The sequence below is a fragment of the Temnothorax longispinosus genome, chromosome 11 (assembly GCF_030848805.1).
Source record: "Temnothorax longispinosus isolate EJ_2023e chromosome 11, Tlon_JGU_v1, whole genome shotgun sequence".
Classification (NCBI taxonomy): Eukaryota; Metazoa; Arthropoda; class Insecta; order Hymenoptera; family Formicidae; genus Temnothorax; species Temnothorax longispinosus.
Genome location: NC_092368.1, coordinates 16,113,040 through 16,141,007, shown reverse-complemented (window position 1 = coordinate 16,141,007; position 27,968 = coordinate 16,113,040). Strand labels below are relative to the sequence as shown.

General features: G+C 33.9%; 3 protein-coding genes across 10 annotated transcripts in view; 1 reads left to right on the top strand and 2 right to left on the bottom strand.

Moving 5' to 3' along the window:
- LOC139822329 (uncharacterized) overlaps positions 1-9,029 on the bottom strand; it is a 28,050-nt gene extending 19,021 nt beyond the window's left edge. The window contains exons 1-2 of one of the 2 annotated variants that reach the window (XM_071793949.1): positions 7,502-9,029; positions 7,178-7,407 (exon numbers count right to left, since the gene is read on the bottom strand). The gene's annotated coding sequence lies outside the window, so the exon portion shown is untranslated. Of the gene's footprint in view, positions 1-7,177 lie in introns of both variants that reach the window. The other variant, XM_071793947.1, reaches the window with a different exon arrangement.
- Positions 9,030-23,171: 14,142 nt separating this feature from the next.
- On the top strand, positions 23,172-25,301 carry LOC139821953 (uncharacterized). Of its 2 annotated transcripts, XM_071793393.1 has the most exons (3): positions 23,172-23,871; positions 23,984-24,221; positions 24,350-25,301. In XM_071793393.1, exons 1-3 carry the CDS (start codon positions 23,498-23,500, stop codon positions 25,028-25,030), a joined length of 1,293 nt encoding a protein of 430 aa, XP_071649494.1. In that variant the 5' UTR covers positions 23,172-23,497; the 3' UTR covers positions 25,031-25,301. The 2 variants fall into 2 exon arrangements, with proteins under 2 accessions (XP_071649494.1, XP_071649495.1); XM_071793394.1 differs by lacking the exon at positions 23,172-23,871 and having other exon boundaries at positions 23,934-24,221.
- Positions 25,302-25,658: 357 nt separating this feature from the next.
- LOC139821954 (uncharacterized) lies at positions 25,659-27,599 on the bottom strand. Of its 6 annotated transcripts, none has more exons than XM_071793395.1 (6): positions 27,381-27,599; positions 27,041-27,179; positions 26,692-26,958; positions 26,421-26,592; positions 26,114-26,241; positions 25,659-25,982 (listed from the first exon to the last, which is right to left on the bottom strand). In XM_071793395.1, exons 1-6 carry the CDS (start codon positions 27,414-27,416, stop codon positions 25,741-25,743), a joined length of 984 nt encoding a protein of 327 aa, XP_071649496.1. In that variant the 5' UTR covers positions 27,417-27,599; the 3' UTR covers positions 25,659-25,740. The 6 variants fall into 6 exon arrangements, with proteins under 6 accessions (XP_071649496.1, XP_071649498.1, XP_071649497.1 ...); XM_071793397.1 differs by having other exon boundaries at positions 26,114-26,202; XM_071793396.1 differs by having other exon boundaries at positions 26,114-26,214; positions 27,381-27,597.
- Between the last annotated feature and the right edge of the window lie 369 nt (positions 27,600-27,968).

Below are 27,968 nucleotides of genomic sequence, written 5' to 3'. Positions count from 1 at the left end.
CTCTGCGTGATTAGATTTTCAAAATTTTAAATTTTTCCTAAAAATTTTTCGAGTTTTCAAAAACGTCTGTTTTAGCATTTTCAAATTTTTTTGAGGTGATGTGCAACACAGGTAAAATTAAAGTAAAAAATGCATGAATATCGACATCAATCGACTTAAATGTTAAATTTGGGCTTCTTAAATACAAATTAATCGAATAATGAAAGGAAAAATGCAAAAAACTTTATTTTTCATCATCTGAATCGCAGTTGTCACAAGTAAAATAGTTGCGACCTTGCATGTCGACACATTTCAAATGATAAGGAATGTCGCAAGTGTTACAGTAAATTGAATTGTTGCGATTATTATTATTATTTTTTTTTTATATACACATGTTCAATCGTAAAATAGCGATAAACTAGCGAAAAATGAGTGTTGCACATCACCCCAAAAAAAGTGTTGCATATAACCCCAAACACGTATGCTATTTTGCGCGGACTGGCGTGACACCAACACAACGTAAGAAAATCACAAAATCGCTGTGGATTATCAAAAGTACTTAAAAAACTAACAATATAAAAATATTTACCTATAAGATGACCTAAAACCAATTCACGAAATCACTATAAATGTGAAAAGCGAAAATTACATTGAGCTCGAAAAATTTAACTCGCTTTTCGTACAGCAAACCAGGGTACGTGCGTGCCATCTCGCGAGTTATTTATCTAAAACAAGGTACTATTGACACAAATAGATGGCAGTATGCGGTTCTGTCAAATGTCGACATGCAGACCAGGAATTGGAAACGTTGCATATCACCCCATGTTGCACATCACCCCACACAACCCTACTTTTATAATGTTTCAAAAATATTTCTGAAATATTGCATCTGCTACATTTTTTTGCAATATTACAGACACTTACAAATATTGTAAACAACTTTCTGAAAGATTTGAGAAATATTGTTAATGCAATATTATAAAAAACAAGATGCAGGTACATTTCTGAAATATTTCAGATGCATAGTTACAAATGAAATGTTAACGAAATATTTCTGTACTATTTCCGAATATTTCAATATTTCAGCAACATAACATGCCGAGTGGGAAAATTAAAACACTCTCTAATGAGGAAATTCACCCGACATAAAAAACGATTATATTTATTTTAAAATTTTATTACTACTTTTTAACTACACTAGACACTACAGACGCGCGCTTCGCGCGCGCTATTTAGCTTTAACATTATGCTATTATATAATAATCGCGACACGACGCGGGACGATTAACCTCGCGACACGACGCGAGCTGTCACATCATGACACACACGACGCACTACACGCACGAAACTCGCCACACTCCGCGATGACAGTCCCTCACGGGATGAAGCAAGCTACGGCGCGGCAATCAATCGAGATAACCAATCGGCATCGCGGAAAAGAGGCTTCAATTTTTCGATACAAACGAAATCCATTCAGTTAACACGCCTTTTTTAAAAGTGGATTTGTTTCTTAAGATGCAACCTATGATTATAAATATTTTCTCGTACTTGAAAAACACACTTACCTTGATGGGATTCGAACTCGAGACCTCGGGACCTCTGGATCATGAACCAACCGTCTTACGTGGTTCACTACTTCTTAATTTGATGTAGTGTTATACATAGTCTACATGTGTCATAACCAGCGTAAATATATAATTTTTCAAAAAAACTTAAGAAAAATTCAGTTTAAAAAGAGTAATAAAATTTTGAATCGGATATACGAATACCTAAGAAATGGAAATATAATCTTGAACAATATTATATGGCTAAGCTCTTTAAATATAACTTTATATAGTCATATATGGTTTTATATACTAGTATATTATCATGTGTGATCATGTAAAAGTATATTTATAAGGTTAAAGATAATCATATATGAATATATACTCTATAATGGATCTATCCATATGAATTTGTATAACTGTTATAAATATTCTTCTAATAGTATATTATTTTACTTGACAATATCAAATTAATATAAAACATATTGTTTTTAGTTTCAGTTTACACAATTGCGTTTTAAGTCCAACAAAGTCCATATTGGCACGCAGTGCCAATTTAAAAAACTGAAACATGTATTTAATAATAAAATTGATATTGTGAAATATTATTAAGCATCAAGATCCGCTTCGACCAAACACGGCACTTCTCATTGCTTACATGTTATTTTAAGTTTTCCTTTTTTTCTAATTTTGCATAAGATACTTAATTTTTTTAATTGACATATTAATTTTTACTTTCCATGGGAAGGTTGAAGGTTTAGTTGAAGGTTTGTTAATTTCCATGTAAAATTGTAGTATCTTAAAAATCTTAAACATCTAAAAAAAGCAAATTTATGTAGATTTTCATGAATTCACGAGTTGTAAAAGGCTTAAGGATTGTGTCGTTTTCTGTAGAATCTTGTAGTATTGTATGCAAAATTACAACCATTCACGAATCAGAAATTTATATAGGTAAAAAATTGTACATTTATGTATTTTTCTATTGGACTTTACAACAGACTATACGAAAATAAAAACATAAGTATTTTGACTTCTGCGAATTAAGAAGTTATCAATAATAGATGAATTTTGAAAGATTTGTGTAAAAACTTGTAACATTTAACTAAAAATTACAAATTTTAATTAGCCATAACTGTAATAAATTTTTGAGCTGTACAAACAAATCGGTATTTGTTAGTATTTGTACGCAGTTGTAGTATTTTATGAGAAACTAAAAACTGAATTAGATTCTAAGTTGCATAGTTTTACGATACGTAAATTGTGGTAGATTTTTGTATAGTCATTTATAAATAATTGTAGTATTCTACAAGTAAGCAGATGTTTTAATTTTTTAAGATTTTGTTTTTTCTTAAATTTTTAAAATTTGTAGATTTTTGTACTATTTTTTACAAAATTGTAGTTTTTCATAAAATACTACTTGCAATAATTTCTTGATTTGAAAACATTGTAATTTGTGGTACTATTTTGTAGATATTTCTACAGAAAAATAACTATTTCTACAAAAAATTAAATATTTCAAAAAAAATGTACAAATTTCTATTTCTAGTTAAATTTTGTAGTTATTCATAGAAATTTTTTCCGCCAGGGAATGCGTAAATTTTTAACAAAAATTAATCGCTTACATAAACATGCAAAAGAAAAACTTCTCAATGCAAATCGCAATATTTACAACAACGAAAAGGTTCTTCCCATACACTTGCAACAAAGGTAAAGAATATGTTTAGCGATACGCAACTAAAACTGTTATCTGGCGAATTTATCAAAGTTCCAAAATGGTGCAATAATACTATACAAAAAGCACTAAAATTAAGGTTTGCATTTTAAGTATTAAAGTTTCTTCCTTCAAAAATAGTTTAGATAATCATTTCATGCTAGTGCTAGATGAAATGAGCATGACACCTAGTCATGTATTAGATCTATCAAAAAATACGTACTTAGGTACTGCTACTTTACAAAATTGTTCGGGTGATAAGCATATCGCTAATCATGCTTTAGTTATAATGTTAGGAGGCATTTCATGTCGATGGAAGCAAGTTGTCGCCTATTATTATACCAGTGACTCAGTGGATGGTACAAAATTAAAACCTATTGTGTGTGATATTATAGAAAAAGCAGAAAAAATAGGATTACGTGTTCATAGTATTACTTCAGATATGGGATCCGCAAATATGGCATTATGGAAAACGTTTGGTATAAAAATTTCACGACATTCTAGGATCATAAACTCTTGCGTACATCCTGTTGACAAAAATCGCTCTCTTTATTTTTTTTCATGACGTAGCACATACATTCAAAAATTTAAAAGCAGGTTTTATAAGAAATGAATTGTTTAAAATTCCAAAGGAAATAGTAGATAAATATGCTTTACTAACAAATGAAGTAAGAGTTTCTCATTTACATAAATTATGCACAGCGCAAGAAAAATTAGGTTTTGGTTTATTAATAACTCCAAAATTGCAAAGAAAATTATTAGATCCTAATAATCATTTTCAAAAAATGAAAGTGAGCAATGGTACTAATGTATTGAACCATAATGTAGGTTCTGCTCTACAATTTCATGCTAAAGATACAAATGATCCAACTCTTAAAACAACTGCTTGGTTTATACAGTTCATTTCTAAATGGTTTACGATTATGAGCGCAAGAACACCAAAACTAGCCTTAGATGGGGAAACTTAATGTAGAAAAATTTGAAGAAACAATGCAATTTTTAAGAGAAGTTATTCAAGTAGTTACAGGAATGGAGGTCGGCAAATCAGGGTCATGGAAACCATTTCAAACAGGTGTTATAATTTCTACCATGTCCGTTATACAATTAACTAATTACTTACTTGATAATGAGGGCTTCGAGTTCGTTTTCACGTCGCGATTTATGCAAGATTGTTTGGAAAATGTATTTTCTATTATTCGTTCTAAAAACGTGATATCAAATGCAGTCCAGTTCAAAAATGATCTCAAATTAATTACAGTTTCGCAATATATGAAGCATATTGGACACAGTAGTTATGACAATGATGACAGGGAGTTCTCTTCACAGTTTTTAGAACTAATGTCAAACAAGAATCGCACGCGTCCGATCGACGAAAATGAACTTGTTAGCAATCAAATAGTACAAATAAATGAGACTGATATTTGTGATAATATTAACAGAGATATTGCGAGCGACCCAACTGGCCAAATTTTATTGATTTAAAACGCTTATCTTGTATACTATGTCGGTTTTTTTAAGGTCGTCAATTCTATCCTTACCTCGTCTTATTAGGCAATCGAGTTTTTTAGGGACTGTAAATAAGGTGGTAATGTGGAGTTCTTTTAACGTGCGACAAATGCTATCACTCAACTTTTTGATATAAGGTAAAGGTATGCAGTTTTTTAAATCGAAGGTTGCATTATGGTCAATCGAGGTGTTATGTGTATTGTTGCGTGTTTTGAGAATGTTTAGACGCTTGGCGATGTGTTTATTAACGATTGGTTTAGGAAAGCTATTATTGTACAAAATTTCTTTAACTATTTTAATACTGAATACTAATTGTGATAATATTGTTCTTGATAATATGGCTTTAAATACTATATATTATTTAGGCGGTTATATATTGTATAAAATTAAAACTAAAGAAAAAGTATGTGATACTTGTATTAACGCTACAGGGAGTACTGATTTTATTGCATGTTCACATAGTGAATTGACAAGAGCTAGATGTTTTAAGGAAGAAACATTATTTTTTATGAATGAGCCAACATTTTCTTTTATTGTAAAGATGAAAAAGATTTTCCAGAGTTACTACATACAAGTTTGTTCCAAATCCATAAATTTAAAATTTTTTTTTATTAATTTGTGTAATACGATTAACTTTACAATTCCAAATTGTCATAATTTAAACCAAAAAATAATTACACGTTTCATTACTTTTAAATTTAAAAAAATGTCTGTAACATTGCATGAAATGGATAAAAATTCTATGTTTGCGAGCAAAAGTGCTTATATGCATGCTGTAACATAATAAATTTGGTTTGTATTCATTAAGTTAAATACATCATGTTATATGCGTGTTTATTATGTTCTATAAAAAGTTTAATATATGGCTTGTTTTGAATAAAAAATTATAGTATGGTTTATTCGAATAAAAAACTTTAATATTATTCTATCTCTAATTGACTTTCCTATAAATACTGTACTTCATTCGTTAATTTTTTCAGGTTTCTCCTATTGCAATGAGTTAAAAAAAAATCATGCTACATTTGATTTTTATTGCATATCGTGATATTAGGGGAGACCGGGGCTAAGCCGACAACGGGGCTTGACACTAGGCTTTTTGCCAATTTAAATCTATCGTAGAAACTTGCCTTTCCTACTGTAAATGCGTCTTTATGTGCCAGTATTATCAACGGAATTTGGTAACATTCTAAGTTATAGTGTAATTTTTAACGCGACATAAGCGTTTTTGATAGTAAAAAGTAATTTTTCTGATCTCTCGAAAATGTCTACTCTTTCATCGAGCTTTACTCTTGCGAATCTACCGGTAAGTAATTTTGATGGGAAATTCGATGCTTTATACGAATCCGATAATAATTTTTGCATATTTTCAAAATTTTTATATTTTTGGAGTAACAAAAATAAAATACGACGTTCGGGGCTAAGTCGACACGCTGTTTTATTAGTTCCCAATAATAAACGATGCTTGTAATGCAGCATATGGCCCATGACAAATGTGTGCGCACGTGTAATCGCGAATTTACTTGCATAAATTGTTTTTCAGACATGAGTTTAGATGAAAATAATTAAATGTTTAACAATTTTTGTTCTCATTATTTCCAATGATTGTTTTACTTAATTCCAAATTTTTGTACTTTCTAAATACACGATAAACAAATGTATATTTAGTTTCAGACAATAAAAAATAAGTTCCAGATCTAATTGTGTCGATCAGGCAAAGTGTCGAGTTTACCCCGGCATTTTTCAATTTGAAAATTTGTCTTTGCGTCACTTTTCCTTTCCTGGCGGCAAAACAAAGCGACGTAAAATCCATACCAAATCCATACTATATACTTTAGAAAAGCCTATTTTACTTTTCTTACAATTAGTATGCAAGCAATAATTATTATGTTTATGTCGTGTTGACACGTCATTGAAAATCTACATATATATAGTTAGCTCGGAAACTTTCAACAAATCTTCAGTGCATTATTCGAAGGCAACGGAAAAGTTATCGCTAAAATATATTTCCTTTCAGAAGATATCAAGTACTATAGCTTAATTAAATAGAATTAGTTATAAAACTTAACACCAAAAATTCGTTATGGCTAATAAAATATGACACCGAAAAATGTGTTTTCTTATTTCGTAACAACATAATATATATCAAGATATATAATATTAATCTGCTACTAACGGCATTTTGACTATTTTAGTCCGAGTAATGTTGAATTCAGATTATTACAAAAACTTTAATTAGGTATAACTTTTCGAAAAAAATCTTGCCATGCTCCAAGAGGTCTTAAAAATTTCGTAATTTTTAACAGAATTTTTATAAATTTTATTATTAATTTTAAAAAATGGCGAATTTTACAAAAAACGATTTTTTCCTCTTTAACATCGTATAACACAACGTCACCTGTAAAGGAGCGAGTTTAGTTTTGGCGGCCACCATCCTTACCTCTACTCTTCCGCTTTCGTCTTCGGTCTGCAAGTAGATGACTGCGTAAGCCCGCTCGGAAGCGTCGGTAAATCCGTGGATTTTCAGCCGGCAGCCTTTCTCCTCTCTTTCTCTTACCCTTGTCTCCAGTGATTTATCTTCATTTATTTTCACTCTTAATCTGCTCTCTTCCTTTCTCCTTGCATCTAATACTCCTTGCTTCTACTTATCCTCTTCACTCCCCATCTTTACTATTATCGTCGCACATTCTCGGAGTTACCGGGATATAAGGCAAAATGTAATGATATTGCGATACATTGGACATTTTGCCTTATATCCCGGTACCTCCGAGTAATATTGCGAAGGCCATAAGATCCCGCAGAAATTGCCCGTACACTTTGGCACTAAAACATCAACTTATTCTGTCACACAGATTTCTTAATAAAAAAGTATTTTCTGACTTTAATCGGTCAACAACCACGTGGCCTGAAAGAGGATTTTCGTGTGAAGAGCGAACCACCCTAGAAGATCGAACAGTCTCGCTGTCAGCGAGAGGACTGTTTGCTTAGTGAACGACTCCGTCCGGATCAAATGAGTCGTATACGCGAATTGATCGTCATGCGGATGCTATCGCAGGCCCAAGGTCAGATGGCTCTCGCCAGGTTGCCATCCTCGGTGCTTCTTCAACAGCCGATCCTCTACCGGCACGTCTTCCGGGAGTGCCGCATCGTTGGCCGACAACTTTCTCAGCGGGAAGCCGCCCGCCGTGCAGATCTGCTCCAGCTGTCTTCGAATCTCTAAGGCAGCAGCGAGAGTCTCTGTCCCGGAGATAACGTCGTCCATATAACGGTCCCGTCGAAGAACGAGCGCACCCAGAGGAAACCGACTACTCTCGTCGTCGGCGAGCTGGAGCATAGTACGAATCGCTTGAAATGGAGAACTCGCCAAGCCGTATGTTACGGTAGTGAGGCAATACTCTATGATTGGCTCCTTGGGATCGGACCGCCAGAGAATCCTTTGAAAATCCACATCTTGAGGATGGACGTCGATCTGCCAATACATCTTCTCCATATTAGTGGCAAAGACGAAACGGTGTCGACGCCATCTCAGGAATACGTCCGTCAGCGCCGGTAGCAGGTTGGGCCCGATCTTCAGGTGTTGATTCAGCGAGTCCCTTGAGTCTCCATCGACCGGATCCGCCAACTCCAATCCGCGAAGGTGCGGCCAGGTAGTCGCGTCGGTTTCGATACCGCCGGTATAGACAGTTAGCTGCAGAAGTACTAGGGCGGATATTATAAACGAGAGTCCGTCGAGTCATCGAGACTCTGTGCGTTAGAGCCACCACACAAGCTCTCGCTCTCTCTTAACAGCCAAAAACAAGTCGAAAATAATAAACACAGACTCAAAAGATTCAATTCAAACTCGGCGCTGATTGCATAAGCGATCTTCAAAAATTATTTAGGACGAAATAAATTACACGATTCACATCAATTTAAATGCAACTCTCCGTCTATTTTTTTCCGAAGAACTTTCCAACTTCCTGAACTGGTGCACACTGGTTGCCAAATACCGACTACCGATGTACCGAGATCCTTAAAAGACGGTGCAGCGAAGAGAATCGAAGGAGCGTGTCGGGCTCCGTTTCGATCCTTCCGACGCGCGACGGCGAATTGCACGGCGGCTCTCCGCTCTGGCAGCTCGGGATCAGGCATCTCATCGCTCTCGTCCGGATTCCTCCAAGGGATTCAATGTCGTGAGCTATGCGACGGCCGTCGGGTGGTGACGGCCGTCACGAAAGAGCCGCTTCGCGGGTGACAGTGACGTAGCGCGTTGTTGCACTACATGAAGCTCTCAACGACGGCGGGTGACTGACGACTGACGACGTTCCTCGCAGACTCTCACACCCTCACCACCGACCGGCTCCCAACGCGCTTGCGTCAAATGGATGGGCATCCTCTACTCTTGCACGACAACGCTCCTCCCCGGGTGCCCCGTCACCCGCACGGTATCCTCGCGCCGCGGTATGCAGAGAGTCGAGGATGGGGGCGAGAGGAGATTCCGTCGACGGCCGCTTCGCTCTCTAAATAAAAAGTTGAAATTTTTACAAGAAGATGTAAATCAGGAAAAGGTCTCCTCAATCGCAGGTCACAGGAAGAATAAACTTGACAAGATAGCTTATGTAATCTCCATCTTGAAGGAAGGGAGAAAGGGAGGGGAAAGGAAGAGGAAAGGGGAGAAGAGGCAGGAGGGATATAGGGGAGAGGAGAAAGGGAAAGATAAAGGGGAGAGGAAGGAAGGGAAGGGAGGAGATGTGGAGGGGAGAAAGGAAGAAGGGTGGGAGAGGAAGAGAGGAGGAAGGGGAGTTTATTATAATAGTGTCCGATCGGGCGCAACCTCCGCGCGATACACGGAAAAAAAGGGGTCAACTTGGAAAAAACACCACGCACGTTTTTAGGCTTAAAACTTTTAGAAAAATATACTGAATAATATATCCGAAATTTACCAAAATCGCCTTTGCCATTCTATGTTTTTTAAAACAAAATACACAAAATAACTGAGAAATTACATTGATAAGCGATTACTTTTCGTATTACTTTGAATCATTATAGGTCCTTACTTGAAGGACACAAGAAAGAAAAAAAACTGACGTGCGATGTGGAGAGTACAATTTTTACAATTGCGCAAACATATAGGCCAGTCATATTAGACTAATTTAGGGGGGTAACCTTCCAATCACTCTTTTCAGGTTGCAACCACCATGAATCGCTTTGATTTAAGGTACTGTAAGTGGGAGTAATTTTGCTTCGCATAATTAATGCGCATTAAAAAGTTATTAACAATATTATCAACAAAAAACGCGATTTTTTTTATTTTTTCTCAAATATCTCGAAAACTAAGCAAGATAGGGTAACTAACTATACATACCTTTTTTGTAGAGCGTAAAATTATCTACAATAATGATCTGAACAACATTTATCGTCAAGTCAGTCGTTTAGCTTGCACGCGCCGTCAAAGTCCGAAACTCGGATCTCGAAAACCCTCGATTTCATCGTTTTTTTTATGTTGCGTCGGTGATTTTTTTCAGTCATTTAAAATGGAATTAAAAATTCCCAAAAAATCACACATTATCTGAGAACTACAAAGAATACTTTTCAGGGTGTAACCGATTTTTTAGACCCTTTTTCTTTAGTTTGTAGCTATGTAAAAAAAAAATTTTGATTTTTTTGGACTACTCTTAGTTTTTCGCTGTTTTCAGACCTTAGAATTTATTTGAGACGAATTTTATCGTATGCATCTTGTTGTGGACGAAATTTGCAACAAAAAAGGATCCTTGTATTTTTTTCGTACGACAAACGCTGATTTTTTTATTGACGCGCAAAGTTATCTAATATTGCGCATAGGTCGGATAACGCTTGTTTTACACTAAAATAATCATTTTTTATTAAAATTTACGTAATTTTTCGCATTATTATTGAACCATATTGCAAAGCCGTTTTCAACGCATTCTCTCATGTTTACTTATTTATTAACAAATTGTTTATTTAAAAATTATTATAAACAATTAGAAAAACATGTTATAATCGTTGTACTCGTTGTCTCATATCAACTCGAAAAATGTTTTTAAAAAATTTATTCATATTATTTATAACATTTATTCAAACATACAGTGCATCATTGCGCCATTGTTACGCACATCAATTTTGGCCGATCCGCAGGCAGAATCCTAGCACCGGGAGCTAGATACTTACTTGAGACCGCCCCTTAGTCCATAAGACGCACGAAGAGGTATATGTATAAGACGTAAACACGCCTGCGAGGCCGGCGCGCCGAATCCCACAAATCCACGTTGGAACTTTACGATCGCGTCTCTCGCGTTAATACCTGCTACAATACTATCACGTGCCGGCTCATTTTGTGTCCAAATTGTGTCTCGTGCCAACCAACCCTAAGATCCACCTTTCTGTAATTACTTATTAGAATAAATTGTTTGTTGTTTGTTATCTGTTGTGTCTCTGCACCTTCTTCTCGAACCTTATAATTCCGACAATCTAGTCCGTGTTCGAAAAACGACAAATTAATTATGTTTTACTATATACTTTCCAAATAAGAATACATTTATTTTAAATAGAAGTAACTTTTATATGAATATAATAGCGATCGTAATTGCCTCCGCGGCATAAAAATTACGGAATTATTTTTTAGATACCGATTCAACTTCGAACAAAAAAATGGTAAATATTAAAAAAAGAGAACCACGATAGATATGTTAGATATAGATATGTTTATTTCGCCGTTTGTGGGTTACAAAAGGCGTTTTTGCAAGGAATTTACCCAAACCTTTTACTTAATACAACACCCTCCATGACCTGGCCATTTGCAACGTACATTCTAACGCCCCTCCCTCCCCCCCCGACGCTGCCCCTCCGCCACCCCGTTGCTTTCTTTTTTCTTCTCCTTCTATCATTTTCCCTCCTTCTCTATCTTTATCCTCCCTCTTCTGCCACCGCTCTCTCTCTCTCTCTCTCTCTCTCTCTCTCTCTCTCTCTCTCTCTCTCTCTCTTCTCTCTCTGTCAATTCTCTCTTTCACTTTTCCTTACGTCTTTTATATAATGCTTATTAATTTTGTACATTAGCAATAAAGATTATTATTAGTGTGATCTAAAACATATATAAAATAAATAATTTATCCCAGAAAATTATTCAAAAGTGAAATGTTTTGTCTTCTGATTTTATGAGATTAATATTAGATATAAATATTACAATTAATTAGAGAAGATGTCATTTTCGGTCAGGCTAGATTTTGGTAGCCTAATAATAATATTTTGGTGTGAATTTTGTATACTTTTTCCATCGCCCAGGTCTGTATCTCCTTACAATCCGATGGGCGTCCTTGCCAATTCGACCGAGATTTATATAACATCATAAGTATTATATATTATAAGAAAGATATTATAAGATATCATTTATCATCCTTCGTCAAAACGTCATTTATTTTCATTCTAATCTAGCGATTATTGTGGGGACGCTGCGATATATTAGTAGTCTGGAGAGTGACGCGTTACCATCCATCTATGTAAATGACTCCATAATTCCATTTTCGGACTCAGTTGAATATCTGGGTGTTACATTAACCTGTTCGCTGTCGTGCGAAAGGCAGATCTCGAAAACAATAACGAGAGTTAACTCGGCCAACTAAAACTTTGTACCAACTAAAACTTTGCAAACATCTCCTACCGCTTCCTCTTCGCATCATGCTGGTCTCGGCCCTGATTGTACCTATTCTTGACTATGGCTGCACGATCCTAACTAACATCACGGGCGAACAAAATCTCCGCTTGCAGAGGGCCTACAATAGTCGTCCGTTTTATTTTCCAGGCCAAGTGGAACAAACATATAACGCCTTACTTCGTCAGACTTGGTTGGCTTAAAATCAGTTTTCGACGTTTGTACTTTGTGGGAAGCCTAACTTTTTCGGTGCTAGCGAAGAAAAGACCCGAGGTCATTTACTCTAACTTCGCGTTCAAACACGACAGAGTCACGCATAAAATAAAGGCTCCGCTTGGCACCTACTTGATTCTCCCGCAGTGTCGCACAGAGTTCTACAAGCGTTCCTTTTGTAGCTCTGCCGCGGAACTGTGGAATGGCATACCTCCGGACATACGCTACGCGTCTTCTTTACCGGACTTTAAATCAAAATTGTACAACCACCTGCTTGCAATGTCTGGACAAACCCACGGCTAATACCTTTTTTTGTCTTTTTTTTCTCGTTCGTGTGCTTATGTTTTGTGTTTATTTAATTACTATCAGTCTTCAAAAATAAAGATAAAATAAGATTACATTAACATTATATCAATCCAAAAATGTGCCACACCTTACTATAAAAGTGGACTCCACGATATAACTAATACACGTTGTGCAGTTCCGTGATTTATTTATCGTTCTTATACTATCGTTCGTCGTATTTTAAATAAGATAAACTGATTCCATCGAATGCCGTCTATATGGTTTAGAAACGTAAATGATTTCAAAGCGTTTCTTATAAAGTGTTTAAGTGGCGTTTAATAACATAGTCTCAAACGTTTCCATTATAGATTTTTAAGTATTTATAAAATGTTTTGTCAGCAGAGAGTTAACTAAGTGTTTGCAACTTGCTTCCAAACAGTGCAAACATTAATAAAACTCTTCATAAATAGTGTAACCATTGATAAAACTCTTCATAAACAAATATAAACACATTCTCTCACTAAAAATTTTCGCCAGATCTTCATCGACCCCCACTCCCCACTTCCCATATATTTTCTTAATCTCTCAGCTACCTTCCAAGAGCTCTTGTCCCTCTTCCTCTCCTCCTCTTTCCCTGCTCTCTTTTCTCCTCTCTTCCTCTCACTCCTCCCTACTTCCCCTCAAGGAAAAAAAATGAAAAGAAGAGAATTATCCGATTCGCCCCAAAATTGGGGGCAAAGCGGATCATTAGTTTAGGTCCAAAAGAAATAAAAATAAATCAACAAATTCTTTAAAATAAATTACTTACATTAGACAAAAATAATTTATTTAACACAGAATTCAGAAGTAAATGATCTTTTTTTACCCCTTCTATTAGCACAGTTCTCATGACACTATCTTCACGTTTATTGCACTGAATCCAGTCTTCGGTCGGTATTCATATAGTCAGAGCTTATATTTAAAACCGTCTTAAGGACAATACATAAACATTACTTAAGATATTACTTAAGACATTACTTAAGTTGTTGAAATAAAGGCGGACTATGTATATGGACTTTCAACAGGTGGATGGATGCATTTTTTATTAAATGCAATGCCAGTCCCTGAAACCTTTTAGCAATCAATAACTCGACGCAAAGTCATTTTTCCAGACTTTACTTTCTGCATAGCCTCGCGCGTTGTTTCTTGAGACCATGGGTGCATTCGGGGAGCACGCTATTAGCACAATTATCGTCCAAAACTGTTCGAGGAGACGCTTTGTGGCGCTGTGATATACGATGATGACGTCACTGTAAAGGCAGCGTGACGTCATCACTCGCGCTATTTTCGCTATTATTTTCGAGGTGAGGCACGAAATACTATTGGCGCTTAAGCTGCGTTCGGGCAGCTTGCTATCGCTGTCGCGCTATTGGCTCTTCGAACGAAGTTCATAGCGTTTGCGTTTATAGCGTTAATAGCGTCTCCCCGAATGCACCCCATAACTCATTAGTTTACTTACAACTGTACATGTAGGGTGCATTCGGGGAGCACGCTATTAGCACAATTATCGTCTAAAACTGTTCGAGGAGACGCTTTGTGGCGCTGTGATATACGATGATGATGTCACTGTGAAGGCAGCGTGACGTCATCACTCGCGCTATTTTCGCTATTATTTTCGAGGTGAGGCACGAAATACTATTGGCGCTTAAGCTGCGTTCGGGCAGCTTGCTATCGCTGTCGCGCTATTGGCTCTTCGAACGAAGTTCATAGCGTTTGCGTTTATAGCGTTAATAGCGTCTCCCCGAATGCACCCGTAAAGAGTGCGTTCGGGGAGACGTTACTAACGCTACCAACGCAAACGCTACCAAGACTGTTCGCGGAGCCAATAGCGCGATAGCTTCCCGAACATCAAATAGCGTGCGTTGCACAGACGCCGAAACAAAAACCGCGTTGGAACTTGCCGTTTGCCGAGCAGCATTCCACTATATACGTCTATTCCACTATATTCAGCAGCATTCCACTATATTCACCTGTATCCGTTAATATTTCTGGTTTCTGTAAGTATAATTGTTAAGTTTGGCATAGAAAAAATATATTATCTAGATAATTGTGAACAAAAAGTCATCCAGTTAATCTTGTTGAGTAAGATCCTTTTCTGTTTGCAGCTAACTCGTTCGGGAAATATTGTTTATCAGCGTCTAATTGCGGCTTCTGTTGGTCATGGATCGTATAAAAATATGTATTTGTGATGAAGATACACCAGAAACGTTTACATTATTACTTACTTCACAGGAGTTTAAGAGAGCGCAAAATGGTAAGTTGAAAGTACTGGATAAAGCAGGTCAATATTTACACTTTTATTTTAACTGTTGCAAAGTTTCGACTTATTTTTTTCGCTTTATTTTTATTACAATGGACATTGAATGTTACATAATTAAGTAAGAGCATTAATAAATGTTAGAAAGAAAGGGTGAATAACAGTTTACTTGAAGATTTATCTTTATAACTAACTTTTTGGCTTATTTTTATAACTATTTTATTTATTTCTGCGTGTGCATCTTGAACTATTTTTTACTTTATGTAGTCTTTGTTTTGTTTGTGATGCATATCAGGGCTATTGTTTTTCTTGTGCTACACTTTTTTTCCATGTATAATACTGTTATAATCATATAATAGTCATATAATCCTATAACTAATGTTTTCATTTTAATTGTTTCTTTCATCCTTTTCTTTTCATTATTACATGTTTACATTTGTCTTTTTTTTCACTATTTGCTTAATACGTTTTAATTTTTACTTGCATTTAGATGTGGCTTATAGGACAGATTTACTTAATTATGCACGGAATGAGAGGTGTGGTAGTGGCTTGGGTAGTGGTGAGTTATTAATAACAAATTTGTATGCTTGGCAACAATTTTTCTTGTCCTGGCACATGTGACATAAATAATATTATATATGATACGTACATATTAGTTTATATAAAAACATAATAAAATATTATACATACCTACTATTATAATATATTATTGTATATAATTATAATAATATTAATACATTGGTACATTTCTTGTCTTAACTTTTTAAAGTTATTTATATATTTTTTTTAGGAACCGAAAATATACTTACCCCCAGGTTTCTTCAATCGAAACATCAGGTTTGTTTAATTTGTTCTTCTTCCTAATTACTTCCTAATTAATGGTTTAATTTATTATATGATTATATTTATATTCAAATATTTATATATAATTAATGTTTTAAAAAGCGTTTTTTTTTTTAAGGAAAAATGCATTCTTTTGCATCAGTAACAACTAATGAAGAGGATGCATTACTTACTGCACGCACAATGGAGAATGAAGAGGGTAAGTAAATTTCAGATATTGTTTGTAATCTTTTTATACATGCATAATACATAAAATATATATTAAATATCTTTATTTGCCGAACAGGTGGTTTTATGAGATGGAGTCATGAAGCGATTTTGCTTTTATTAGAAATATACAGACAGCGGGAACAAGCCATGTATTCGGGCAAAATCACTCACAAAAAAGCATGGGAAGCAATTACTGAAGTATTAAACAACGAAGGATACATTGTAACAGCCAAACAATGCACGACCAGAGTAAATACTATGAAAAGAACATACAAGAATGTGAAGGATCACAACAAAAAATCTGGAAATAATAAGCGAACGTGGAAATATTATGACGTTAGTATACGATGTATACATGTATAAAACGTAAGCAGTAAGTTATTGACTAATGAGATTTTTACAATTCAAGAATAATTGACTGTGGTTGGTCAATAACTTACTGCTTACGTCTTACTGCATACTTTTGCTGCCAATTGTAGAAGACGCTTTATGACGTCAAAACGCTACCGATAGTGACGTCATGATGGCGTTGGTTGGATTGGTAGCGTGCTCCCCGAACACCGATAGTGCTGAACAGCGCTAATAACGCTATTAGCGCTACCTAGCGCTACTGGCTGTTCGCGGAGCTCTATAATAGCGCTACCAAACGCTGTCGTGACGTCATTACTGGTAGTGTTATACGTCATAACTGCTCGCTACCAACGCTCTTCCTTCCGAGGTAGTGCATTATAATAGCGTTAGCGTTTACAGGCTCTATGAACAGCGCAATAGTGAATGGTAGTGAATTTTTGTAATTGTTTATTTGAAGGAAAAGCTTTGCGTGTGCACATGTAGGGTGCGTTCGGGGAGCTCGCTACCGCGCTACCAACGCTAACGCTATTAACTCCGTTCATGGAGCCATGATAGCGCTAGCGAATGCGAGCTCCATGAACAGCAGTAGCGTACTAGCGTAGCATTTTGTAACCCCTGCGCCGCCAAATTTAAAAAGCTGAGTTAATAGATGCTGTTGTATCAATTACTTTTTTAATATTTTCAGGGCAGAAGTTAAGAGTAATATGTGTATAAATGAATACGATTCATTCCTAGTAAAACAACTTAAAGAAACTATTTTACAAAATATAAAAAAGCGATTTTAAATTCATGAAACTCATGTTTGCGGAGCACTTCTGGATCCGACTCTTTAAAGTGTTAGAGGTGTTACTGAATATCTCGCAGACAAGCAGCAATCTCCTAAGGAATTTTTAATATATATGATCCACAAAATGGTTCCCCTGAATATTAGAAATGAGCAGGTTAAATTATTTTTATATCTTATTTATTAACATTAAGCGACGTTTTAGATTAGATCATATTTTAACAAATATTTTTGTTCTTATTGTCAATAAGTAAAACTTATTGTCCAATTGAATGACATTGTTTTTATATATATAAAATGAGAAATATAATTAAATATATTTTTTAATATTATAATATATCAATATTTGGTTCCATTTGATTATATGCTATATAAAATTAATTTATACTTTTAATACAATGAAAAAATTAGTGTATATGAATTTTGTCCATTAAGCTATATATAACTTTTATTACAGTTTTTATAAACTATATATATATCTAAGCAATGCCTAGTCTAGGTAATTTTCAGTATCTAGATTTACAAAATCTAGGCTTAATATTGTAATTAAGCTTAGTATAAGTAATATATATAAGTCTTACATAGTTTATATTTGCAACAGCTTCTATATTAATCACCAAATATAAGATTATTATTTTTATGATATATATAAGTTAAATTCTCATGTTTAGTTTTACTTTTTCATAATAGCAGATTATCCTAATAAGTCATGTGAGCTTCTTGAACTAAAAAATTACGATTGGAGTTGGATGCGAAACATACAATAAGCATTATTCTTTCTGAAAATCCTATTCTTGTCGAAGTTAAAAAGTATTTACATATGTCAGAATCTATTATCGAAGATCCTCTACAATGGTGGAATAAATTAATAAATAAAGTTGTCACTGCCGAATTTGTACAAATTGGTACGCTGCATTTATGCCATACCGCGATTACAAGTTCAGCATCTAAATGCGCGTTTTCTTCTGCAGGTTTGCTTATCACAGCAAAACGTTCTTCGTTAAAACCATCAAAATTTAATAAAATATTATTTATTTACGGTAATTTCAAATTAATAAAACATATGTATTTAAAGTCAGTAAAATAAGTTTTACATTAAGTATATTATTCATATTATTTATACAACTTAATATGTAAAGAAATATTTAATAAGTAAGAGAGAAAGAAGTCTGATATCTGATGGTTTATATACAGTGAATTACATTTTATTTTTGTTACGTATGATAGTCAGGAATAACATTTTAAGATAAATTTTATTTTCTTTTGTGAAAGAAAAGACATTAGTAAGTGTCTGTGAAGTTGGCATATCATTTTCCAGCAGATCAAAAATAAAAGGCAGTTCTTGTCGCATGCAGTCGAGTTCTATAGTTCCTGATACTTTTTAGTAATAGTTCTGGTGATTTTACCCAAAAAACAGTCGATCGAAAAAATGATCTGCTAACTTCCCGTAGCAGATCATTTTCTAGCAAATCAAAAATAAAAAAGAGTTTTTGTCGCATGCAGTCGAGTTCTATAGTTCCTGATACTTTTTAATAATAGTTCTGTTGATTTTGACAAAAAAAGTCCATTGAAAAAATTATCTGCTAATTTTCCAAAATCTCGGAATTTCGGTTTATTTAAAATATTTTTCGAATAGTTCTGAGCATACTGAAGCATCTTCTAAAAAGTTCTCGACATTAGCAATGTTGTACGATTGTTTAAAAAATTAATACCGCCCAAAAACCGAGTACTTAGAGAGAATAGTGTGATATGCTGTACGAAATGTCGCAGTTCCGGTTTATCTAAAATATTTCTCGAATAGTTCTGAACATACTAAAGCATTTTCCAAAGACCCTGGCAATGTCGTATGATTGTTTAAAAAATTAATACCGCTCGAAAACCAAGTATTTAGAGAGAATAGGGTGATATGCTGTACGAAATGTCGCAGTTCCGGTTTATCTAAAATATTTCTCGAATAGTTCTGAACATACTAAAGCATTTTCCAAAGAGTTCCCGACCCTGGCAATGTCGTATGATTGTTTAAAAAATTAATACCGCTCGAAAACCGAGTATTTAGAGAGAGTAGGGTGATATGCTGTACGAAATGTCGCAGTTCCGGTTTATCTAAAATATTTCTCGAATAGTTCTGAACATACTAAAGCATTTTCCAAAGAGTTCCCGACCCTAGCAATGTCGTATGATTGTTTAAAAAATTAATACCGCTCGAAAACCGAGTATTTAGAGAGAATAGGGTGATATGCTGTACGAAATGTCGCAGTTCCAGTTTATCTAAAATATTTCTCGAATAGTTCTGAACATACTAAAGCATTTTCCAAAGAGTTCCCGACCCTGGCAATGTCGTATGATTGTTTAAGAAATTAATACCGCTCGAAAACCGAGTATTTAGAGAGAGTAGGGTGATATGCTGTACGAAATGTCGCAGTTCCGGTTTATCTAAAATATTTCTCGAATAGTTCTGAACATACTAAAGCATTTTCCAAAGAGTTCCCGACCCTGGCAATGTCGTATGATTGTTTAAAAAATTAATACCGCTCGAAAACCGAGTATTTAGAGAGAATAGGGTGATATGCTGTACGAAATGTCGCAGTTCCAGTTTATCTAAAATATTTCTCGAATAGTTCTGAACATGCTAAAGCATTTTCCAAAGAGTTCCCGACCCTGGCAATGTCGTATGATTGTTTAAAAAATTAATACCGCTCGAAAACCGAGTATTTAGAGAGAATAGTGTGATATGCTGTACGAAATGTCGCAGTTCCGGTTTATCTAAATATTTCTCGAATAGTTCTGAACATACTAAAGCATTTTCCAAAGAGTTCCCGACCCTGGCAATGTCGTATAATTGTTTAAAAAATTAATACCGCTCGAAAACCGAGTATTTAGAGAGAATAGGGTGATATGCTGTACGAAATGTCGCAGTTCCGGTTTATCTAAAATATTTCTCGAATAGTTCTGAACATACTAAAGCATTTTCCAAAGAGTTCCCGACCCTGGCAATGTCGTATGATTGTTTAAAAAATTAATACCGCTCGAAAACCGAGTATTATATTTAGAGAGAATAGGGTGATATGCTGTACGAAATGTCGCAGTTCCGGTTTATCTAAAATATTTCTCGAACAGTTCTGAACATACTAAAGCATTTTCCAAAGAGTTCCCGACCCTGGCAATGTCGTATGATTGTTTAAAAAATTAATACCACTTGAAAACCGAGTATTTAGAGAGAATAGGGTGATATGCTGTATGAAATGTCGCAGTTCCGGTTTATCTAAAATATTTCCCGAATAGTTCTGAACATACTAAAGCATTTTCTAAAGAGTTCCCGACATTAGCAATGTTGTACGATTGTTTAAAAAATTAATACCGCCCAAAAACCGAGTACTTAGAGAGAATAGTGTGATATGCTGTACAAAATGTTGCAGTTCCGGTTTATCTAAAATATTTTTCGAATAGTTCTGAACATACTAAAGCATTTTCTAAAAAGTTCCAAACCCTGGCAATGATTGTTTTCAAGCGGTATTAATTTTTTAAACAATCATACGACATTGCCAGGTTCGGGAACTTTTTAGAAAATGCTTTAGTATGTTCAGAACTGTTCGAGAAATATTTTAGATAAACCGGAACTGCGACATTTCGTACAGCATATCACCCTATTCTCTCTAAATACTCGGTTTTCGAGCGGTATTAATTTTTTAAACAATCATACGACATTGCCAGGGTCGGGAACTCTTTGGAAAATGCTTTAGTATGTTCAGAACTATTCGAGAAATATTTTAGATAAACCGGAACTGCGACATTTCGTACAGCATATCACCCTATTCTCTCTAAATACTCGGTTTTCGAGCGGTATTAATTTTTTAAACAATCATACGACATTGCCAGGGTCGGGAACTTTTTGGAAAATGCTTTAGTATGTTCAGAACTGTTCGAGAAATATTTTAGATAAACCGGAACTGCGACATTTCGTACAGCATATCACCCTATTCTCTCTAAATATAATACTCGGTTTTCGAGCGGTATTAATTTTTTAAACAATCATACGACATTGCCAGGGTCGGGAACTCTTTGGAAAATGCTTTAGTATGTTTAGAACTATTCGAGAAATATTTTAGATAAACCGGAACTGCGACATTTCGTACAGCATATCACCCTATTCTCTCTAAATACTCGGTTTTCGAGCGGTATTAATTTTTTTAACAATCATACGACATTGCCAGGGTCGGGAACTCTTTGGAAAATGCTTTAGTATGTTCAGAACTATTCAAGAAATATTTTAGATAAACCGGAACTGCGACATTTCGTACAGCATATCACCTTATTCTCTCTAAATACTCGGTTTTCGAGCGGTATTAATTTTTTAAACAATCATACGACATTGCCAGGGTCGGGAACTCTTTGGAAAATGCTTTAGTATGTTCAGAACTATTCGAGAAATATTTTAGATAAACCGGAACTGCGACATTTCGTACAGCATATTACCCTATTCTCTCTAAATACTCGGTTTTCGAACGGTATTAATTTTTTAAACAATCATACGACATTGCCAGGGTCGGGAACTTTTTGGAAAATGCTTTAGTATGTTCAGAACTATTCGAGAAATATTTTAGATAAACCGGAACTGCGACATTTCGTACAGCATATCACCTTATTCTCTCTAAATACTCGGTTTTTGAGCGGTATTAATTTTCTAAACAATCGTACGACATTGCCAGTGTCGGGAACTCTTTGAATAATGCTTTAGTATGTTCAGAACTATTCGAGAAATATTTTAGATAAACCGGAACTGCGACATTTCGTACAGCATATCACACTATTCTCTCTAAGTACTCGGTTTTTGGGCGGTATTAATTTTTTAAACAATCGTACAACATTGCTAATGTCAAAAACTTTTTAAAAAATGCTCCAGTATGCTCAGAACTATTCGAAAAATATTTTAAATAAACCGGAACTCCGAGATTTTGGAAAATTAGCAGATAATTTTTTCAATGAACTTTTTTTGGCAAAATCAACAGAACTATTATTAAAAAGTATCAGGAACTATAGAACTCGACTGCATGCGACAAGAACTCTTTTTTATTTTTGATTTGCTAGAAAATGATCTGCTACGGGAAGTTAGCAGATCATTTTTTCGATCGACTGTTTTTTGGGTAAAATCACCAGAACTATTACTAAAAAGTATCAGGAACTATAGAACTCGACTGCATGCGACAAGAACTGCCTTTTATTTTTGATCTGCTGGAAAATGATATGCTAACTTCACAGACACCATTAGTAAGGCTAATGAAATAATCGTATTTTGAAAACAAGTGCTGAGTATTTATTGTTTGCTATTTTTATTCATTCCGATAAATTATCACTCACCAATTTTGCCGCCGCTGAAAAAGAAAATTATTATATATTATATATATATCTGTTTCTATATAATCCATATTTGTAACTTCGTAATTAATACGATATTCACAATACGTGTGCACACGCAAAGCTCTTTCTTCAAATAAACAATCACAACAATTCACTACCATTCACTATTGCGCTGTTCATAGAGCATGTAAACGCTAACGCTATTAATGCACTACCTCGGAAGGAAGAGCGTTGGTAGCGAGCAGTTATGACATATAACACTACCAGTAATGACGTCAACAGCTAGTATGACGCGAACAGCTAGTAGCGCTAGGTAGCGCTAATAGCGTCTCCCCGAACGCACCCTATGAATAATATAACTTATACTTAATGTAAAACTTATTTTACTGACTTTAAATACGAGTACATATCTGTTATTAATTTGAAATTATCGTGAATAAATAATATTTAATTACCCTGGTAGAAATTTTGACTGGGCGCTTGCCTGGCACTGACCAGCGTTCCACACTGCCACTTCAGGAGCTGGCATGGCACGCTGGTAAGCGCCATCCGCGAAACGTCACGTTTTGCCCGCTAGCGCCACAGATCTGATGTGGTGCTGGCACGGCGCTAACATGGCGACAATAAGGTACTATCATAATTTTCACGTGCCGCTGAAACTGATCGTTTGAGCGACAAAAATGATCACGTGACGACTTTTGTCGCTAAACTATTACAGCGGCAGCTTGTGCACATGAAAAAAGATTGCAGCGACAAAGTTGTGTTGTAGAAAGCAATAATGGCAGCTTCCAAAAGAAAAAAATATTATAATTGGATATCTAATTGTAATCAAATAATTCGACGAAAACGTCAAATACAATTTGAAAATGATATCGTTTTTGTTATATTGCTATCGACATATCAGAAACAAAAAAGACATTATTCGAAAAAAAAATTTTGGGTCGCACCACTTTTTCAAAATCATAATAAATATGGATTTTACAAAGCTATTTTACCGAATGTGAGATTAGAAAGTGCAAGATTTCTGAATTATTTTCGTATGTCATCAACGCAACTGGAAAATTTACTACAAATTGTTGGACCAAAACTTCAAAAGCAGACACATATTAGAGAGCCTGTCAGTGCTGAAGAACGTTTGTGTTTGACTCTAAGGTTTGTTTTATTACATTTTTTAAAATAATTGCATAAAAATATGAAAGTAATGCATTAGACAATACAAGCTATAAATGATTTAACTTATATAGTTATCTTTCACATATTATAGATATTTGGCTTGTGGCGACTCAATGGTATCAATATCATACCAGTACTTATTAGGATGTACAACAATAAGTAATATTATATCCGAAACATGTGAAGCAATTTGGAACATGTTGTGTCCAGTTGTCCTTCCATCATCTTTAACAAAGGAAGATTGGCTGCGTATTGCAGCAGATTTTGAAAATCAATGCAATTTTCCTCATTGCATTGGTGCCATCGATGGAAAACACATTGTTATTCAAGTATGTATTTTTATACTATTATAAATTCATTCAATTTGACAATATTTGCATTCAGTTTTACACCTCTGATTTGCAAATTGAACGCAACTATTATAATAATGTATACTTATAATAATATACTTTTTCAGTGTCCTGCTAATGCTGGCTCTACATATTATAACTATAAACACAGCCATAGTGTTGTTTTAATGGCAATATGTGATGCCAATTACTTATTCACATTTGTCGATATTGGAGCCTATGGAAGACGCAGCGATGGTGGTATTTTTAGAGAATGTCAGTTTGGCAAAAAATTTGAACAAAAAAAGCTAAATGTACCAAATGCAGAGACTATTTTTGAAAATGGTCCCATACTACCATATTGCCTCGTTGGAGATGAAGCATTCCCTTTGAAGGAATATTTGTTGCGACCATATCCAGGAAGGGGCGGATTAAATAAAGAAAAAAATATATTTAACTATCGATTGAGCCGTGCCAGACGCACTATTGAAAATACATTTGGTATTCTTGCCTCTCAGTGGCGAATATTAAGAAAACCAATAATCAGTACAGTAGAAACTTCAGAAAAAATTGTGCAAGCCATTGTGTGCTTGCATAATTGGTTAAGAAAGCAAGACATAAACACTAATGAATATATATCTGCAAGTATAATTGATCATGTAGATCATAATGATTTTTGTACTGCCTATCGTGAAATTCGTCGTACAGGATCATATATGAGTACTAAATCAAGTATAGAAATAAGGGAAAAGTTTTGTACATACTTTAATAATGAAGGATCTGTACCTTGGCAAAATGATTATATCTAAATATGTTTTTCAAAATACAAAAAATATGTAGCCTCGCATATATTCTTTATGTATCTAAATATATTCACTATTGTTTATAAGCATTAATAATAAAGAATGTTGCAAAATAATTGAAAAAGACGTTTACTTGTTATTTATATTATTTATTATTATTTCATATAAAAATAAAAGTATAGACTATATTGCATGAACATGTTTATAATAGTATTACTTAGTAATATAAACTGTAGAACATAGGAAACGTTTTATATCACATATCACAAGTACAAATAAAAAACTTAAAAATAAAACACTATATTGCATGTACATGTTTATAATAGTATTACTTAGTAATATTAACTCTATAACATAGGAAATGTTTTATATCACATATGACAAGTACAAATAAAAAAATTAAAAATAAAAGACTATATTGTATGTACATGTTTATAATTAGTAATATAAACTATAACACAGAAAACGTTCTATGGCCCGTTTCTATCATCCACGGTTAACTTTAATCTTGGGTTAAACTATCTTTGTCTTTTTTAAAGAATGTATCTGAAAATAACAAAGATATTAAGATAGTTTAACTTGAGGTTAAAGTTAATCGCGAATGGTAGAAACGGGCCTTTATCACACATAAAAATATGAAAAACTTAAGCTTAACAAGTATGCTTAATTAAGTAACAAACACTTAACATGTTTGATAATGCATCGCAAAAACTTTTTCAAGAAATATTTTTTATGAGCTCATACGTTAGTTGAAAAAGTTTCTGCGCTGTATCATCCAATATGTTTCGTGGAAGTTTTCTCAGTCTTGTTTCCACTACAGCTACAATTGCGTCCACTTCATCGTTTTCTGGAGGATCAGGTAAAACAATGGGTGCCTCCGTATTTCTTTTACAGAAAGCATCAGCAATTCTCTCCAGAGCTGAATTATCTTTTTTATTATTGCTTTGTTTTCTTGTTTCTAAAAAAAATGTTTACATGTAATATATATATATATATATATATATATATATATATATATATATATATATATATATATGTAATAATATATGAAATATTATATTTATTTATAATGAATTAGATTAAACATACTTTTTTGTCTATTTTGTTCCACATCTGTAGAACTGAGAATTGAGTCTTCATCATTACTATCTACGCTGCATGATACATTTGATTTTGTTCTATTATAACAGCTAGTTAAAATGTTAATTTCCAAAAATCTATTATGTATATTGTATATTATCTATTATGTATATGTATATATATTTTTTTACATTGTTTTATTTATATTGTTTTATATTATTTCTATTATTGTTTTATATTATTGTTTTATTTTATATTTTATGTTGACATTCTACTATAAGTATTGTTCTGAAAGAACGATATAAAAAATACTCACTGTTTTTGTAGGCATGAGTCACGCAAAAACGATAAATTATCGTAGTGTTGCCATTTGCTCATTTTAGCAAGTCTTTCTGAACCACTAGCCAACGATTCATTGCTAACAATTCTTCTGTATGTATCATGCAGGGATTTAAACTTTGTCTTTGCTTCTTTGTCCGACAGTTTTCCTGGAAAACATCATATGTTACAAACAAATTTATATTAATAATTATTGAGTTGCATACTATTCCTATAATTATTTTATTATTGAATGAGTATTTGCTTACCATTTAATGCTTCAGAAATTTCTTTCCATAATTGTGCCGTTGCTTTTCTGCTACGGAGTGACAAATCCAATTGTGGATTCCATAATGCTTCGCGTGCCTGTACTTCTAAAATTAATTGTTCTTCTAATTCTATAAGCAACTCCTGCTTTTCTGTAATACTTAATTTTTTCCTTGTATTTTTTCTTTTATTTGTTATGTTTTCTAAACTTTCTTGTACCGTTACTTCTTGATCATCAATTGCACTTCTTCTTAAAATACTTCCATCTTCTACAAATTATTACATGATATTGAATATTCTTTTAAATTTTTTTAAATAAATAAGATATTTATTTATGCTACTTTTACATACCGCACATCGGATAAAAATAATAAGTATTTGGGTCAGTATAATAATTAGGATATCCTTGAAGACACTCATGTTGGTTGATGTAATCTGCATCACATATGGTTTCGCAGAGTCCACATGTCTGTACTGATAGGTCAAATACCTACAAAACATTAGAAATAGCATATATATCTCACAAGTTGTATATTGTTCTAAAATACTTAAAATATTCTTTTACGTTTCAAAATATATAGCTTAATTTATTAGTCTATATATAGAAAAGAAATTCATATAAAATTTAGTTGTTTTGATTAAATAGAATTTATTTTATATAAAAAAATTACTTCTTTTTATATATACTTACGTCATCATTTTCATTTTCTTTATTCGAATCTTGCATCTTTAATATTAATTTAATTTATTAATTTTTCTTTTTTATGTCACTGGATGATGACTACGTATCTTCAACGTTTCCTTTCAGGTTATGTAATTTCTTAGGTTATGTGTTTTAAGTACATATAATTAATACAGCACGGCAGCACTGTCAGCAATGTATCAGCGTTTGACACTGTAGTTGAACCGATCTAAACTACAAAATTGTAGCTGCTAGATTACGACCGACAATTTAGCGACAAAAGTCGTCACGTGATCATTTTTGTCGCTCAAACGATCAGTTTCAGCGGTACGTGAAATCGCACCTTAATGCAGACATGGGGCTAGCGAGTTTTTAACGTGGCACGTGTATGGCGCTAACATGGCGCCAATAAGGTACAATTTCTAAATCCATATAACGCATTTATTTAAAGATTATTTATTAATTAGTTATTTTTAACAGACTGTCAATTGAACTAATAATATTTACTACTCCTAAATTAACTACTATCTCATAAATTAGGAAACATGAAAATAAATATGTATTATACAATGACAAACGTGACTCTATATCAACGAG

Bases quoted from the DNA above. Each gene is read 5' to 3' on its own strand.
- LOC139821953 (XM_071793393.1), top strand. From the start codon at position 23,498: ATGGCAGCTTCCAAAAGAAAAAAATATTATAATTGGATATCTAATTGT. The intron at 23,872-23,983 runs GTTTGTTTTATT...CACATATTATAG, and splicing joins CGTTTGTGTTTGACTCTAAG to ATATTTGGCTTGTGGCGACT. The intron at 24,222-24,349 runs GTATGTATTTTT...ATACTTTTTCAG, and splicing joins GAAAACACATTGTTATTCAA to TGTCCTGCTAATGCTGGCTC.
- LOC139821954 (XM_071793395.1), bottom strand. From the start codon at position 27,416: ATGCAAGATTCGAATAAAGAAAATGAAAATGATGAC. The intron at 26,242-26,420 runs GTGAGTATTTTT...TATACATAATAG, and splicing joins GACTCATGCCTACAAAAACA to ATTTTTGGAAATTAACATTT. The intron at 25,983-26,113 runs GTATGTTTAATC...CATTTTTTTTAG, and splicing joins GGAACAAAATAGACAAAAAA to AAACAAGAAAACAAAGCAAT.